This window comes from Dendrobates tinctorius, unplaced genomic scaffold, assembly GCF_039654945.1.
Source record: "Dendrobates tinctorius isolate UK_male_01 unplaced genomic scaffold, ASM3965494v1 ptg000265l, whole genome shotgun sequence".
In the NCBI taxonomy this organism is placed as follows: Eukaryota; Metazoa; Chordata; class Amphibia; order Anura; family Dendrobatidae; genus Dendrobates; species Dendrobates tinctorius.
Window position 1 is genome coordinate 12,502,899 of NW_027361932.1, and position 18,416 is coordinate 12,521,314.

Consider the following 18,416-nt stretch of genomic DNA (forward strand, 5'->3'; position numbering starts at 1 on the left):
TTTAATACTGCCAGATCCAACACTGGATCATGACAGTACCCCCTCCTTAATGAGGGGCCTCTGGACCCTCAAGACCACCCCTCATTAGGGAAACACCCACAGCGGGGACGCCCAGACCCTGAGTTCACCCCACCATTACCTGACACTTCAGGTTTATGACAAACGCACCGCTGGTATTGGCAATAAAGTTCATTTTGGAGGCACCACTCATCTCCACAGCGCCGACCTGGGGAACGAGTTTATGTATGTGTATGTTTGTTTGTTATGAGCTGATCAGGCTCCACAACACACTTCCACAAGATGTTTTTTGGTGGCACACATACACGCTCGTTCACACACAGGTCCGGACCTGAACGTTTATTACACACATTCGTTTGTCAAAAAATTGGTGAACTCATTCAGGACCTGATCACAGAGGCGTCCCCCTGTGTCACACACTCACACCCCCGCTATTCACCAAGGGATCACCACCCTCCAACCCTCTTCCCCATGAGGTCTGCGCCTCCCAGGGTTGGTTAATGGCGAGGGTAGAGATTTGTCCCTACTCCCCCGCAGCACACCTGCTGCACACACCAGGAGGAGGAGACCGGGAAATGGAGGAAATATACTCTCGCTGGTCGCCTCCACACGAACAGGAGGGCGGCTTCTTCGATGGCATAGAAGATATGGCGTAAACCCCGCGGACTATCACACCAGTCAGCTCACCACAGGGGCGTACCCCTTCACCTCGGGGAATACCAGGCAGCTCCGTGGGGCACCATTCCTCCCACCTGCCTGGGTGCGCCCGCCTGCATGAACCAGTCCCGCTCCCCAGCAGCGACTCTAGGGGGTTTTAGTACCATAGCCGCAGGAATATGGAGGAAAATATATATACTCGCTGGTCGCCTCCACACGACCAGGAGGGGCGGCATCGAAGATTTGGCATGAGCCCCGCAGACTATTCACCAATCTGCTCACTACAGGGACGTACCCCATCACCTCGGGGAATACCAGGCAGCTCCGTGGGGCACCATTCCTCCCACCTGCCTGGGTGCGTCCCCTGTAAGAGCAAGTCCCGCTCCCCACCAGCGACTACACACCTAGTCTGCTCACCACAGGGATGTACCCCTTCACCTCGGGGAATACCAGGCAGCTCCGTGGGGCACCATTCCTCCCACCTGCCTGGGTACCTCCCAGTGCAAGAGCAAGTCCCGCTCCCCAGCAGCGACTCTAGAGGCTTTTGCCAGACCGCAGCCGCCTTTTTTTTTTTTTCTCTGGTTATCTGAGCAGAGGCCCCAGACCGTGATAACTGCTGCTGCAGCGGCTCTAACACACCATGCCGCTCCCCACTCTCCTCAGTGAGGCCCGGCAGCAATTACTCAGCGGTCTCCACATGGCCAAAGCTCACCAGAAAAAAAAACTGTATGGCCTGTGATATTGTCATGATCACGTGTGTCAGGACGCAGATGTTTCCGCAAGGCGGACCCATAACACACGTGACCCTGGATACACCGCCTCCAGTGGGGCGTATTTAAATAATAAAACGTGCAGGTGGATACGCCGCCTCCACCTGGCGAATTTAGGTATTACACGTTATACAATAAATCAAATGATAAAGGGGGAACCTGGGAAACTTTAACAATGGTGGGCCCTGCGATAGGGAATGGGGACATGGAGACCTCCTAAGCTCCCCTGAGCCAGTGTCCCTGCACTCCTTACATTCCCTAAACAGGCTCCGCACCTGTCGCCGCACGCGTACCTTAACGCCCTTGCTCACCCTGACCCTAAACCCTCACTAGGGAATGGGTCGGTGCGGAGACTAATCCCACCACTGCACTAATAACACACATGAGGAAAGAGACAATACAGGGGAAACACCACTTAGCTTTGCTCTGTTGCGTGCGCTCCCAGCAACAGAGCCCTCCACCTGAGTGCATCTTCTCCTCCACCCGGATCCATCACCATAACAGGATCCTTCACCTTAGTGCAGCCTTGGAGCAGAGTCCACCACCAGTTGCAGCTGCTTAGAACCAGAGTCCCAAGGATGAGTTCAGCTGCTGACACGAAGTCGAGCATGCTTGAGTCCAGCTCAGCGGCCAAGTCCGACATGGTGAGTGCCACTCTCCATAGTCGCCACTCCACCAGCCCATGCAGACACTTCCCGCTGACACCATCACTGCGACTCCACCACGCCATGCCAGCCCTTCGTCCAGACACCATAGCTGAAACACATCCCCCCTGGCTATGCTGCGCAGGACTCCTCACCAGCTCCATCCTTCATCCAGGCTCTCCAAAAACAGAATGAACACACTCTCACAATATCACAGGCAGTGATTGCACACCTCTAGCACACCTTTATAGGGTGTCACACCTGATACATAATTAAGTGAACATTAACCTAAACCTAAGGTGCGATACCATTCCCCACCACCGGGCAACTTAGAATGAACGACACCACGTGATAATTCTAATGGCCACCGGGGGCAATCACGACACACTTTGGAACCAAAGGAAAAAAAGTTCACTTAACGCATTTAATACTGCCAGATCCAACACTGGATCATGACACCTACCATAAGTAACACACTACGCCACCATGGACTCAGATCCTGCAGTGCCAGACGTGTCCCACTGCTTAAGCCTGTACATGTCCGGGCCCGTCTGAAATTTGCTAGAGAGCATTTGGATGATCCAGAGGAGTTTTGGGAGAATGTCCTATGGTCTGATAAAACCAAACTGGAACTGTTTGGTAGAAACACAACTTGTCGTGTTTGGAGGAAAAAGAATACTGAGTTGCATCCATCAAACACCATACCTACTGTAAAGCATGGTGGTGGAAACATGCTTTGGGGCTGTTTCTCTGCAAAGGGGCCAGGACGACTGATCCGAGTACATGAAAGAATGAATGGGGCCATGAATCGTGAGATTTTGAGTGCAAACCTCCTTCCATCAGCAAGGGCATTGAAGATGAAACATGGCTGGGTCTTTCAACATGACAATGATCCAAAGCACACCGCCAGGGCAACGAAGGAGTGGCTTCGTAAGAAGCATTTCAAGGTCCTGGAGTGGCCTAGCCAGTCTCCAGATCTCAACCCTATAGAAAACCTTTGGAGGGAGTTGAAAGTCCGTGTTGCCAAGCGAAAAGCCAAAAACATCACTGCTCTAGAGGAGATCTGCATGGAGGAATGGGCCAACATACCAACAACAGTGTGTGGCAACCTTGTGAAGACTTACAGAAAACGTTTGACCTCTGTCATTGCCAACAAAGGATATATCACAAAGTATTGAGATGAAATTTTGTTTCTGACCAAATACTTATTTTCCACCATAATATGCAAATAAAATGAAAAAAAAAACAGACAATGTGATTTTCTGGATTTTTTTTTCTCAGTTTGTCTCCCATAGTTGAGGTCTACCTATGATGTAAATTACAGACGCCTCTCATCTTTTTAAGTGGTGGAACTTGCACTATTGCTGCCTGACTAAATACTTTTTTTCCCCACTGTATATTATTAGGTGTCAAAAAATCATGTTCCTAACACACTTGTTAAAATAAAGAGAATGATTGTCACTCCATCTCCCTAATTTATAATCTCCTCATTGCCCAGATAACTGACAGTAGGCCGGCATTTTGCGATGCATGGGGGCGTCCTTCTCTGACTCACAATGAGATAAGTGTTTTTTCCTAATACAAAAACCTCAACAGGGTCCAAAGCTCAGGAAACCTCCTTGAAAATTATCTCTAGATGGTATAGGGACTGGTAGCCTCCATAGATGGTACCCGGTAACAGTGGTCCTCCATAGATGGTACCCAGTGGTCTCAGACAGATGTTGGAGATGTGGGGAGGGGACAATATGGTGGGGGTGTCCTACAATAAATACGATTTGGGCAAAGGTGGTTCCCTTGATTGAAAAAATAACTGGTCTGACTACCCCCAATACGCCAGAGGCCCTCCTCTTACCAATGTCACCAATAAGTAAACACATGTATTAAAGGTCATCAATAGGCTACCTAATACAGGCGGCTAAAGGGCCTGTCACACTAAGCGATATCGCTAGCAATATCACTATAACTTGTGACATTATAGCGATATTGCTAGCGATATCGCTATGTGTGATACTTACCTACGACCCGCTCCCCCGCTGGTTATCGCTGATCGCGCGAGAACGTCCTGGACCGTTTCTCGTCGTCAGCTTCCTGCGGCGCTTCCTGTGGAGAGACGAGCGACGAGCGTGGACGCGGGCGGGAGGACGTCAGGATCGCCTAGTGTGACAGGTAAGTAGCGACCCCCGACCCCAGCGATGTCACTGGTGAGATCTGCCTGTGTGGCAGCTCACTAGCGACCACTTAGCAATGTACCAGCAATCCTGACCGCGTCATATCGCTGGTCGGGATCGCTGGTACATCGCTAAGTGTGACAGTACCTTAAAAATGTCATTCCACGGCATAGGAAAAGCACTACTCCACCCACTGTGGAGGAATGGTTTACAGAGATTTCTCTCCTTAATAGGATGGAGCATCCGATTGCCCTCTCACCAGCTGATGTTGATAGATACTGTGTGATTTGAAGGTATTGGATGGATTTCCAAAACTCTGACGCCTACCATCTAACCCCTAACTAAGATTATCTGGGATGTCGTCACAACAACGTTCAGATTCACACTCTATTGATTGGTGGTCCGCTCCCTCTCTCTCTTTCATATGGAAAAACACATGCTTGATGGGGATATTGATGGAAAAATATTCAGGATTGAGAGTCCTCAGTAGTTGATACCTTTTAATGACTAACTGAAAAGATGGTAACACATTGCAAGCTTTCGAGACTACTCAGGGATATTGATATTGGGGATATTGATGGAAATTCCTCCCTATACCCCCATTGTACTGTGGTTATGCATAGATTTATAGTTATATTTTAACCCCCTGTAATATCTGAATTGTATTTTCTTGTACTTTCTAAATACATAAATAAAAAACTTGAATTTGAAAAAAAATAAAGAGAGTGGACAACCCCATTAACCCCTTATGGACTCGGTGATTTTTAGCTTTCTGCACTTTGTTTTTTTTCTTCCTCTTATTCCTAGAGCCAAACCTTTTTTTATTTTTCTGTAAACATAGCAGAGTGAGGGCTTGCTTTTTTGCAGGATGGGTTGTATATTGAATGACACCATCCATTTTATTATATGATCTAAAAAAGATTACAAGTGTGGCAAAATAGCAAAAAAAAAGCACAATTCCCCCATTGAGGTTTTTCTTTAATTTACAGTGCCCATTTTACAGTAAAAATTACCTGGCAATATGATTCTCCAAGTAAATACGATTAAGGTGATACCAAACATGCATAGCTTTTATTTTACTTAGGCTATTGTTCGCACGTTGCGTTTTTACTGTGTTTTTTTCCAGCATTTGTTAATGCAAATTTTCAGCTATGTTTCACAGTACCAGTGAAATCAGAAATCTCATGCACACACCTTGGCTTTTTTTCATAATTGTTTTGTCAAAGCGCTTTCCAAATTGCAGCATGTCCCTTCTTTCAGCATTTTTGCAACATTTTTCACCCATTGAAAGCAATGGGTGGTGCAAAAACGCTGCAAAAACTAAGCAGAAAACGCAGGTATCAGGTTTTGCTGCCAAAACCTGATGAAGTTGAATCGGATTTTCTTTATATGCACTAAACTTTATCAGTATGCACAAGAGACAAATGTACCAACAACACAGCAAAAACTAAGCAAAACCTGCTTTTTGTAAGCAGCTTAAACTTGGCATAAAAAATGCAGCAAAAACACAACATGTGAACATAGCCTTAACGTGGTTAAAATATATATATATATATCAGAAATTTGACCAAAAAAATTTGCAGGTGACGTCATTTTACAAGAGCCATAACATTTCTATTTTTCGGGATATGGAGCTGTGTGAGCCAGGGCTTGTTTTTTGCGCCCAGAGACAATGTTTTTATTGACATCATTTTGAGGTAGGTAAGATGTTTTGATCGCCTCTTATTACATTTGCTTGTGTTGTTGCAGCAACCAAAAAAAAAAAGCAATTCTGAAGTTTTTATTTTTTTCTTCGTTATTCTGTTTAGCGATTGGGTTAATTTATTTTATATTTTGATAGAACTGACTTTTATGAATGAAGCAATATCAAATATGTGTAGGTTATTTTTTTTTGTTTTAGAAAACTTTTTTTTTTACTGTATTTGATAGTCACCTTAGTGGACTTGAACCTGCGATTGTCTGATAGCTTGTACTATAGACAGCAATACCATAGTATTGTTATGTATAGCAAAAATCACAGTCTCCTGCGGGCTGGCTTACACAGGAGTACCTTCATGACAGGCACAGGGGTCTTCAGCAAACCCCTGGCCGTCAAGGTAACTAATCCCCACAATCACTTTACAGGCGTGCTGATGGGAGCATAGAACAGTATGCCAATCTGCATGTGGCATTTGACAGGTTAACAGCCACAGGTGGAGCTTCACTCCATCTGTGGCTGTTACAGGAAGATGATAGCTGAATAACACAGCCATCATCTGCCAGGAAAGATGCGGGCTCAGATTGCGAGCCCGTATCAAAGGCAGTGAGACGACATATGACATCCCCTGTAAGTCACATGTCGTTAAGAGGCTAAGCAAGCTTATTAACATGTAATTAAATATGAAAGCCAACATACCAATAAAGTCCAAGCTCATGACATGGCCACAGACAGAAGTCATCTTGTATCGTACAATCTGTCCCATGAAAGATCCTGTATACTCGTGTACAGAGCATGCTCCATTAAAGCCTTTCCGGGAGGTGGCACTACCTAAGTAAAAAGGACAAACCTGTTTAGGAAATTTAGAAATGTATATTAAAAATAAAAAACATCCGTGGTTATGACGAACGTATTCATTAATTGCACAAAAATTAGCGACTTTTGAAATTTTAATTCCAGTTTGATAAGCGAAGAAAAGAAATAGCCGTCGTAGAACGGGTCATGGCCCGGCACGCTCCTCAAAAGTGACTACATTTTGTACTCCAGAAATGGTACTCTAGTCACTGATGGGAATAACACTTCTGGGGCAGTGCACTGAGGCATGTAAGACTGTAATAGTGAGAGCATGCCCCATAAATCCAAGTAAAATAAAGATCCTAAGTTTGCAGAGAAATACCAGTTATAGTGCATATACACTCACTGGCCACTTTATTAGGTACACCTGTCCAACTGTGTGTTAAGACTTAATTTCTAATCAGCCAATCACATGGCGGCAACTCAGTGCATTTAGGCATGTAGACATGGTCAAGACAATCTCCTGCAGTTCAAACCGAGCATCAGTATGGGGAAGAAAGGTGATTTGAGTGCCTTTGAACGTGGCATGATTGTTGGTGCCAGAAGGGCTGGTCTGAGTATTTCAGAAACTGCTGATCTACTGGGATTTTCACGCACAACCATCTCTAGGGTTTACAGAGAATGGTCCGAAAAAGAAAAAAAATCCAGTGAGCGGCAGTTCTGTGGCCGGAAATGCCTTGTTGATGCCAGAGGTCAGAGGAGAATGGGCATACTGGTTCGAGCTGATAGAAAGGCAACAGTGACTCAAATTGCCACCCGTTACAACCAAGGTAGGCAGAAGAGCATCTCTGAACGCACAGTGCGTCGAACTTTGAGGCAGATGGGCTAGAGCAGCAGAAGACCACACTGGGTACCACTCCTCTCAGCTAAGAACAGGCATCTGATGGCTACTTTCAGCAGGATAATGCGCCATGTCATAAAGCTCGAATCATCTCAGATTGGTTTCTTGAACATGACAATGAGTTCACTGTACTCAAATGGCCTCCTCAGTCACCAGATCTCAATCCAATAGAGCATCTTTGGGATGTGGTGGAACGGGAGATTCGCATCAGGGATGTGCAGCCGACAAATCTGCGCCAACTGTGTGATGCCATCATGTCAATATGGTCCAAAATCTCTGAGGAATGCTTCCAGCACCTTGTTGAATCTCTGCCACGAAGAATTGAGGCAGTTCTGAAGGCAAAAGGGGGTCCAACCCGTTACTAGCATGGTGTACCTAATAAAGTGGCCAGTGAGTGTATTCTATCCATTTACGATTATAAGATTCGCCATACTATGTCCCTGCATTGTATAACAGAAATAAGTGAAAGTAAGAAGTATGTCCATTTACTTTGCCAATGTGTATGAGACCAATCTAGAGCCTTGCAATCTACAGTAATATGTACATGCATTTTATAAGTCCAGCTACCAAATGAAATAGTTCATGATGAGCACAAGTGAATTTAGTCTCCGCAAACCATGCTTGACTGACAGCTGCGGCTTGTACTCAGCAGTGCGAGATCTTAGCAGCAGGAGGGAGTAGGGACACTGAATAGCTGTCTAGTAGGTTATTCTGGAGGAGACTTAGGACCCCGTCACACATAGCGACTCACCAGCGATCACGACAACGATATCAACTTGTCAGGATCGCTGGTGAGTCGCTACATGATCGCTGGTGAGCTGTCAGACCGCTTCACCAGCGATCAGCACCAGCGACGCTGAGCGCGCGGCGTCGCTGTGTACTTTAGTTAAAAGCGCGCTGATGCAGGGAGCTGGTAACTAACGTACACATCGGGTTTCTAAGGGACATGCGTCACTTAGAAACCCGATGTGTACCTTGGTTACCAGCTCCCTGCATCAGCGCGCTGGTAAATAAGGTACACAGAGGGTTTCTAAGCACCACCCAGTGCTTAGAAACCCTGCGTTTACCTTAGTTACCAGCGCGCTGATCGCTGGTCTCCCGCCTGTCATACGCAGCGATGCGTGCTAGCCAGCGGGAGACCAGCGATCAAAAAAATATCCTGGCTATTCCAGGACGATCAGCGATAACCGGCAGGGGCCGGTCGCTGGTCAGTGTCACACACAGTGATCCCGCTGGTGAGATCGCTGTTGTGTCACAAAACTTGTGACTCAGCAGCGATCTCGCTAGCGCTATGTGTGACGGGGGCTTTAAGGTCCCATTTCACTTAGCGACGCACCAGTGATCCCGACAACGATACGACCTCGTAAGGATTGCTAGTGCGTCGCTAAATGGTCGCTAGTAAACTGCCAAACAGGAAGATCTCTTCAACGACGCACCAGCAATCTCGACAATGATACGACCTGGTAAGGATCGCTGGTGCGTTGTCACACAGCGTCAAACACAGCGATGCATGCTGGCCAGCGGGACGCCAACGATGAAAAAATGGCCCAGGGCATTCGAGCACGATCAGCGATATCCAGCGGGGGGGGCGGTCGCTGCTGCGTGTCACACAAAACGAGATCGCTGGCAAGATCGCTGTTGCGTCATAAAATCGGTGACACATCAGCGATCTCGTTAGTGATCTCGCTATGTAAGACGGGGGCTTTGGTTAAACTTTTTCAAAGGATTAAACTGCCATTCTGACATGGATTTTCAAAGTAAACACAGCAGTCTTATCAGGTCTAAAAATCTATTTAGTAAAATATGTAGTTTGTGTTGTGAAATGTAGTGACAGAGCCACTATGCATATACAATGCAAGGACATTGTATGGCGAGTTAAGCAATAGTTACAACTGGATACAATATGCACACTTTGGATATCATGTTAGCTAGTAGATGATTCTGTGGCATTTTACTGCACATTTCACATCTTTGCACAACATTTGTAAATGTATACAATTGACAGCACGGTGGATCGGTGGTTAGTACTGTTGCTTTGCGGCACTGGGGTCCAGGGTTCAAAAGGACAATATCTGCAAAGAGTTGTTATGTTCTCCCTGTGGTTGCGTTGGTTTCCTCCCATACTCCAAAGACATACTGATAGGGAATGTAGATTGTGAGCCCCAATGTCTGTAATGCGCTGTGGACATTAATGGTGCTATATAATTGATTAAATAAATACTTTGCCGATGTATATTTTATTGTTTAATGCACGTGTTTAAAATATAGGACGTGTTTGTCAATGTGCTAGAAAAATGCTCCATAGTGTTGGGCTGATCGCTGAATATAGGTAAACTTTCTTTCATCGTCATTTTTTTCTTATGGACACAGAGGCGGGAGTCCTGGGAGGATTCGCAGCCATTGTTCACTACTGCTTTCTTCTATATATTGCTCTTAAGTTTATTTGTGCAGTTCGGGCATAGGATGCACAAAGTGTTAAGCTGGCAGTATCAGGTTCTAGTCTGGTGCACTCCCAGTCCCTATAGATAAAGGCTTTTTCTCACAAGATAGTCAGCACCTCACTTAAAGCCTTCAAGGAATGTTTAGGGAGGGGAGTTGCTGACCATGTCTGAGAGAGCAATTCTTCAGAGCAAACATACAAGGGTTTAGCCTGGGCAAACTGAAACACTATATCAATGTTACTCAAAACAGTGATGTTGCTACATGTGCAAAAATGGAAAGGTGAAACTTTTTCTTTTTACAAGGTATTTCTTCAATGGCAAGCTAATTGCAAGACCAAATTCCTTGCAGTTCTTTCTTTCCAGGCCTAAATGGTAAAACAATCTATACTGCACAGCTTATAAAACAATACTTCAACAATGTTAGGGTCAGGAGCCATTTTATTCACTCTACGGGTGACACAAGAGCAAAATTATTTTAATGTTTCTATTTATTTGGGGCAGAGATGAGATTTTGAATATAGCACCATAACGTTCAGGCATATATTTTTTACTTATTTTTCTATCATGGGTCATGGAAAAAAAAAGGAAGGGAAAATACAAATTTTGTTCTTTTAGTTTAACCAAACGTATGGCCCAAAATATTCCATGCAATTTACACCGAGACTAAATGATCCTATCCCAAACGACATTATCACAATAATGCGCCAAAGAGTGTGCTTCTGCTTCTAGGTTGTATGTGCAATGTAGAAATAGGCGGAGTAGAATTTAATATGAAAGCATAATTGTATGCGTCCATTTTGTTTGTGGAAAATGCATCCAGGTCACACAGAATGGTTGGAAGAGTGGCTAAAATAACTCGTGCCAAGTTTTGGGCAGGGTTTGTTTATTTATTTTTTAGTGATTCTTATTTTATGACTTCTTTAGTTTCACTGCATTATTATATTTAGTTTACTCTTTGTTTTTCCCTAGAGATGGCGGAAACTAAAATGACATGATCTGTGTTATTCCAGGATTTCTCTATAAGCAGATCACAGATTACAGGGATATAACATCTGCAGGTAATTGCTGTTGGAGTTGCCATCGCAATATCCAGGGCTGTGGAGTCGGAGTCGTGTAGTCGGAGCCCATTTTGTTGAAGTCAGAGTCATGGAAATTGAGGAGTTGGAGGCTTGGCTTACCGACTCTACAGCCCTGCCAGGCCTGTGGAATCAGAGCCCATTTTGGTGGATTCAGAGTCGGTGTCATGGAAATTGAGTAGTTGGAGGTTTGGCTTACCGACTCCACAGCCCTGGCAATATCAATGGTTTCCATTGGAATGGCCCACATGCAGGAAGGAAGGTTCCTGCATCCAGGTCCCATTGCACAACATAACACTCCTTTTCAGTGCAGATCCCAGTAGCTTTTGTGACAAGAAACAGACCCATTTATCTTCTGATCACAGAGGATTCAGCTGGCACCATATTAACCCAACGTGCTTAATAACAGAGCGCTATACAACATTATCTTCCATTACAGAGGACCACATGTCTTTTTATTCTAGATGTATAGGACAGATAGAGCATAAATATTTGATTTGGAAAGATGAGCAAAAAGCTTCATACTACTCTGCCCTGGTTTTTGCTTTGGTACTCTGTGGCAACAGTATGAACTTGTCTGAATGCCAGCATCCTGAGCGATTCTTGTCAATGATAGGCCCGCATGAAGTCATGGTACAAGGCAGACGGGATTATGGCATTTGAATATCACCCTGCCCTGATCCAGCTGCCATGGAGTACCAAAGAGGAAGGTGAACCGGGGTAGCGCAAATCATTTTATTCATCTCTAATGCACTGTGGCAGCGTAGGGGCTAAGAATCATAATGGAAGATGCTGACATGTACATCTTAGCAAAACAAAACTATTAAAGATTAAAAACTAATTACATTGTTATTAATTTAATTCTGCAGTGGCAGAAAATCTTTTTCGTATACATCCTTATAGAACAGAAAATGAGAACATATCTCTGTCTACATCGACACTGCATAACATTGGATAATCCTCTCCTCCCTAGGCATCAAAGACCTCGCCCTCTCCTGGATCTCCTCATACCTTTCCAACCGCACATTCAGCGTCTCCCACACTACCTCCTCATCCCACCCTCCCTCTGTTGGAGTCCCCCAAGGCTCTGTTCTAGGACCCCTACTCTTCTCAATCTATACACTTGGCCTGGGGCAACTCATAAAGTCCCATGGATTCCAGTACCACTTTTATGCCGATGATACTCAGATCTACTTCTCTGGCCCAGACGTTATCTCTCTGCTCTCCAGAATACCGGAGTGTCTATCAGCCATATCCTCCTTCTTCCCCTCTCGCTTACTCAAACTCAATGTGGACACAAATCTGAACTGATCATCTTTCTCTCATCTCACAGATCTTCTTTACCCGACATATCTATAACAATTGACGACATCATGCTTTCCCCCGTACCAGAGGTCCGCTGCCTCGGAGTAGCCCTTGACTCTGCCATGTCATTCAAACCGCACATCCAAGCTCTCTCCACCTCCTGTCTCCTCCAGCTCAAAAATATTTCCAGAATCCGTCCCTTCCTCAGCCCTCATTCTACTAAAATGCTTGTACATGCCCTCATCATCTCCCGCCTCGACTAATGCAACATTCTTTTCTGTGGTCTCCCTGCTAACACCCTCGCACCTCTTCAGTCCTTCCTTAACTCTGCCGCCCGACTAATTCATCTCTCTCCTCGCTACTCCTCTGCTTCTCCCCTCTGCAAATCTCTTCACTGGCTCCCATTCCCTCAGCGTAAGTCAAATTACTAATACTGACCTAAAAAAATATACAGTGGTTGATACCTTTTAATGGCTAACTGAAAAGATGGTAACACATTGCAAGCTTTCAAGACTACTCAGGTCTCTTCATCAGGCATAGACTAACCTACAAAGCCATCTATAACCTGTCTCCTCCATATATCTCTAAACTAATCTCCCGATATCTTCCCCCACGTAATCTCCGGTCCTCTCAAGACCTCCTTCTTTCCTACACACTTATTCGCTCCTCACCCAACCGCCTCCAAGACTTCTTCCGAATATCCCCCATCCTCTGGAATTCTTTGCCCCAACACGTAAGACTATCAACCACACTCGGATCCTTCAGACGGAACCTGAAAACGCATCTCTTCAGGACAGCTTACAGCCTGCAATGATTCCCGCTGCCTCCTCACCACTACTGGAGCTACCGCCTCACCATCACTGGAGCTGCTGCAACCCCCCAACCTACTGTCTCCTTCCCCACCATCCTGTAGAATGTAAGCCTGAAAGGGCAGGGTCCTCTCTGCCCTCTATATCAGTCTGTGATTGTTAGTTTACTGTAAGTGATATCTTCTCATGTACAGCACCATGAAATCAATGGTGCTATATAAATAAGTAATAATAATAAAGAAATGCAAATGGTAGTACCACAAGTAAGGATACATGCTGAAATGCGTAGGTCTATTACCGTAACTAAATATAGCAAATGCTAAGTTTTACTGCCACATAGCTCCATTTTCTCTGAATATCTTCTCAACTTCTCTGCATTTCACGAAGGTATTCGAGCGCTGGTCCTTGTGATGTTCTCCTGCTATGGCCATATATATTTTATCCACACACTGAGTTTGGTGAGCTGGCCCTTCCTTCACGTTTATTGGAGAATGAAAAGTACTAGAGTCATAACATTACAACCTTAGCTATTGGCTTAGGGCCCTATGTAATCATACTATTCCCTCCCAATATCATAACTGCATATGTTCTTCATCTACACATAGGTGAAAGATAAGGAAAGACAGGTCAGATTAAAAGAATTATTCATTTCAGCTATTCATGTATATGTAAAATCATATATACATGCTCACAAAAAATATACTGTATATATATTTTCTTTGAATAAACATTTCAACAATTTTTTTTTACCTTTGGAAAGGATTTTGGCAATAGACTGAGCCAGTGAAGGCTTTTCTGCTACCATAAGCACAGTCTTCATTCTGAAACCGAGGCTCCTCGCCTGTAGCGGCTAGTTTGGTTAATTCGATATCCAAATATCTAAAGGAATGAAAGATGCCAGAACAATTTGTAAGTATTCACTACTAACAATAGTCTTTTAGAAAGTCTGTGTAATCAAAGCTGCTTACTCTACAAAAGGTACTTGTAGTGATGGACAGGGGGACTAAGTGGCTAGCAGGAACACTGACTTGGGGACCACTATTCAACTATATGCAAATATTACATTACCCTAATTCACAAATATACATATTGTTCTGTATAGTAGTTAAAGGCATTGTCTGGTATAATGAAGGCTTATCCTTAGGATAGGTCATTAATGCTAGATTGGTGATGGTCCGACATGTGGCACCCCCACTGATCAGCTATTCCCAGTGCTTGCAGTGGATGGATGTAATCAGATCTGGAGCTGCACAGCTGCCCCTAGTCAAATGAATATCTAAACTTAATGTACATGCTCAGTAGTGAGACAGTGCTGTGGAGTCAGAAACTGAGGAGTCAGAGTTTTGGCTTACCGACTCCACAGTCCTGTTGTATAGTGCTTTCTTGCAAACATATTCCCTCATTTCCAAAATGTAGCTACCTTGTACTGGATGTGTTTGATATTGGCAATCATTTGAAGAATTTTACAAGAATACACACATAGGGCTTTTCCTTAGGAAGGCTAACAATAAATAAATGTAGGTCTAGCTTTGTTCAATATATTTAGGGCAGCGATTAAGGGGCCTTCTGTGTATTATGAGTTCCTGTATTTAGCAGGTGGAAAAAGGGGGCTGCTGTGACTTCCAGAAAAAGTGTCTACTTTTCGGCATGTATAAGGGTATGTGCACACGTTGCGGATTTGCTGTGGATCCCCAGCGGATTTGCCGCTGCAGATCCGCAAGAGATTTACAGTACATTGATAACCTATGGGAAAAAAAATTGGCTGTGCACATGCTGCGGAAAATTCCAAATGGAATAGGCAGCGGTTCACTTTTCGCAGCGTGTCAATTCTTTGAGCGGATTCCGCAGCGTTTTTACACCCATTCCATTAAAGAATTCCGCAGGTGTAAAAACGCAGGTGAAATCCGCACAAAATCCGCAATAAAACTTCAGGAAATCCGCATAAAAAACAAGCAAATTTTGACCTGCGGATTCTGCCAAGAGATGCGGAAAAATCCGCACAGCAATCCGTAGCGTGTGCACATACCTTTAGATTCAGTGTTTGGGCATCAAAAATTCACATTGTTTTTGTGCAAACATTTCAGGCTTTTCAGATTTTATGCCACTTTTACAAAGTGGGTAAGAAAGTGGGCATGAATTCTTCCACTCAGCCAAAATGTGACTGATGCAGCTGATCAGTGGCTACTACAGGAAAGCAGCGCTGATCAGCAGAGTATGGAGGAGCAAGGTATATTGCTAGGATATGCCACTATTTTCTGATAATTCGTGTTGGACCTCTGGAAGCACCATCAAAATTGAGAAAGGATGGGCTGCAGTGCCAGCATAGCATTAGGTCTCTTCTAAATATTTCCATCACTGATATTCCTAACCCCCTTCAAGTGACTTTAGTGGTAGCAAGTTACTTGAGTAGCCGAATAATGTGAAGCAGCACAGTAGCGGCAAATAATAAAAGACAGTGTACTACACATCTCCTTAAGTCTCAGGTTTGGACGTGGTCTCAATGTCTGACCCCCACTAATAATAAAATAAAGGTAAAGAAGTAAAAAAAAACCTTCAACAGGGTGAAGCTGCAGTATGAGTCATAACTGAATGTATAGAAATGTGCGCCTGCATACACTTTGAAGAGGCTGCGGTACTTATTGACCAGGAGAGATTGAAAATTACTGGCTTATCACTGGCTTATCCTAAGGTCAGGCCATCCATGTGTGTTCCAGTAAAAAGTCAATAACTAAACAAAAAAGAAAGAATCAAAAGTAAGATGTTTAATTTTAATAAAGATTATTTACAAAGGTGCTTCATTTTTATTTTAGGTGTATTTAACTATACAAAAACGGTGGTATGTGTATGTATGTGTAGGGAGTTTGAAGCGTTTTTCAGTCGCAAAAAAAGATGACCTCTCCTAGGACAGGTCATCAATATTAGATCAGTGGGAATTTGTTATCTGGCACCCTCACCGATCTCATGTTTTCAGACGGATGTGAACACATGGAAGGGAGCTGCAAAGTGCCACTCTATTCAATGTGTAGTGGCTGCTGCTGGGTACTGCACAATAGGTCCTATAAAGAATATCAGCTGTTCTGCAGCACCTGGCAGTGGCCGCCACACACTGAATGGAGCTGTGCTTTTGCAGCTCCATCCCATGTGTTTACATCCGGCAGCCACATGATCGGTGGGGGTGCCACTTTCTCAGAACACCACCAATCCAATAATGATGAACTACCCAGTGGATCGGTCATCAAGCTGTTATGACTGGACCCCCATTTAGGGTTGTCTAATTTTTTGAATAACACAATTCCTCAAGCTACCTACTTGATTGACAGTTTGGACCAGCAAACATTGTGGCACCACTGGCCCAAATTGTGTGCTCTCCGATACTTCTATGAGACAGCTTTGCATATGCAGCATCAGAGGAACTGAAGCTGACTGGATCGTGACCAGCGAGCCCAGCCAGCTTTACTGTAGTGAATTGAAGATCTATTGGAAAGATTAATGCCTGTCCGTTTTAATTGTAGCATGTTTAAGACTGACAGGCAGTCAAAACCTGTCAACATGTACTGACACTATACAGATGTGAAGTCTTAATGGAGATGGAATAAAGAATTCATATATTTTTATAAAACCGCAGGAGTCCCTTATTCACATAGAAATTATACTCATGAGAGCTAGTGAGTTGGCTGTGGATTTCTTGGTCTATGCGATGGACAGCAAACATTTAAGGGGTTGTCCACATTCACAGACGTGGACCCCAAACTGTGTAAAGTACATAAAATAAACTCAGCAGGTAGTCAGCCTCCTTGGGTCCACCGCTGCTCCGCTCCGGGTGTTTTAACCAAAGCAGTGACATCACGTGAGCAGCACCATCGATCTAGCCAGTCAGTGAGCTCAGCGCCGCGTGCCATCAACCTGAGTGCTGGAGCACTGAGCTCATGGGTGACGTGACATCACCACTCAATTCACAACACATGGACCGGGGCAGCGGCATGGACCCAGGGAGGGGGAGTACCTGCCGAGTTTATTATTTGTCTGGAGCCCAATTTCCTGAAAGAGGACAACCCCTATAATTCCACTTGTGCAGATGAGCCTGTTACTTTAGGAAATGTAGATTGAAAGGAGCCTGTAAGTCCTGGGCATGTTTAGCCACTGCTGATAGGAGGGAGCAATGGCTGGTAACCTAGGCAACCAGAGTCAACAACATGAAAAATCCCTCTGATCTTGAGATTTTTAATAACAAGTGTCATTGTTTCTAGTTCTTACGAGCACTTGCACCCATGAGATCGCGGCTTTCCTGGCTGGTAGCTGAAGAACCTGCGGTTTCCCCCCATGTTCCCATTGTCCTCATATCACAGAGTGAGAAAACAACGGCCGAGGTCTCCATCTGTCGGAGACCCCTGAATTACCAGCACAGAGCCTTCCTGTGGGCACGAATGGGGCGTAGTTACCGAGCCGCAGAGATAGCGCACCCCGCTCGTACACACTGCGCTCTCTTACTTATGTTTTCCTCACTTGCGTCTTCCCCTCGCACATCACACACTTCTCACAGCGGCGCTGATAGCTCGCAGCAAAGCCGGGGAAGTCTTCAGCGACAAGGGCGCCGCCATGTTGGCACGACGTCACTTCCGGGGCCTTACTTCCGGGTAGTGATGGTGCACCTGAGCCGTCCACGTAGCAGAGAGGTGTCTGTCAGTGTGTGTGTGGCAGCTCCGTGCCTCTCGGGCTGTGGCTGGGTAATGCAGGGATACACAGAGCGCCCCAAAGCTGGGACAGTCCGCTTGGCCGGTCTCCCCACTGGTAGAACTCACCATGAGAAGCATGGCGGCGGCTTGTACGATAATATAGCGCCAACATTACATTTAATTACAGTAAATGACTGCCCACTCTCCCCAGTCCCACAAGCCCGCTGCCTCGGAGTAATCCTTGATGCTGATCTCTCCTTCAAACCACATATCCAAACCCTTTCCACTTCCTGCCGACTTCAACTCAAAAATATTTCACGCATCCGTTCATTCCTCACCCGAGAATCTGCAAAAACCCTAGTCCATGCCCTCATCATCTCTCGCCTTGACTACTGCAACCTCATGCTCTGCGGCCTCCCCTCAAACACTCTCGCACCCCTCCAATCTATTCTAAACTCTGCTG

General features: G+C 45.0%; 1 protein-coding gene across 2 annotated transcripts in view; it reads right to left on the reverse strand.

Annotated features, from left to right (window-relative positions):
- The window catches only part of TOP3B (DNA topoisomerase III beta), a 142,864-nt gene extending 124,906 nt beyond the window's left edge, over positions 1–17,958 (reverse strand). Inside the window, exons 1-3 of one of the 2 annotated variants that reach the window (XM_073559125.1) lie at positions 17,784–17,958; positions 14,031–14,159; positions 6,653–6,784 (exon numbers count right to left, since the gene is read on the reverse strand). In XM_073559125.1, the coding sequence (XP_073415226.1) occupies positions 6,653–6,784; positions 14,031–14,100 (202 nt within the window). In that variant the 5' untranslated portion in view covers positions 14,101–14,159; positions 17,784–17,958. Of the gene's footprint in view, positions 1–6,652; positions 6,785–14,030; positions 14,160–17,768 lie in introns of both variants that reach the window. The other variant, XM_073559124.1, reaches the window with a different exon arrangement.
- Between the last annotated feature and the right edge of the window lie 458 nt (positions 17,959–18,416).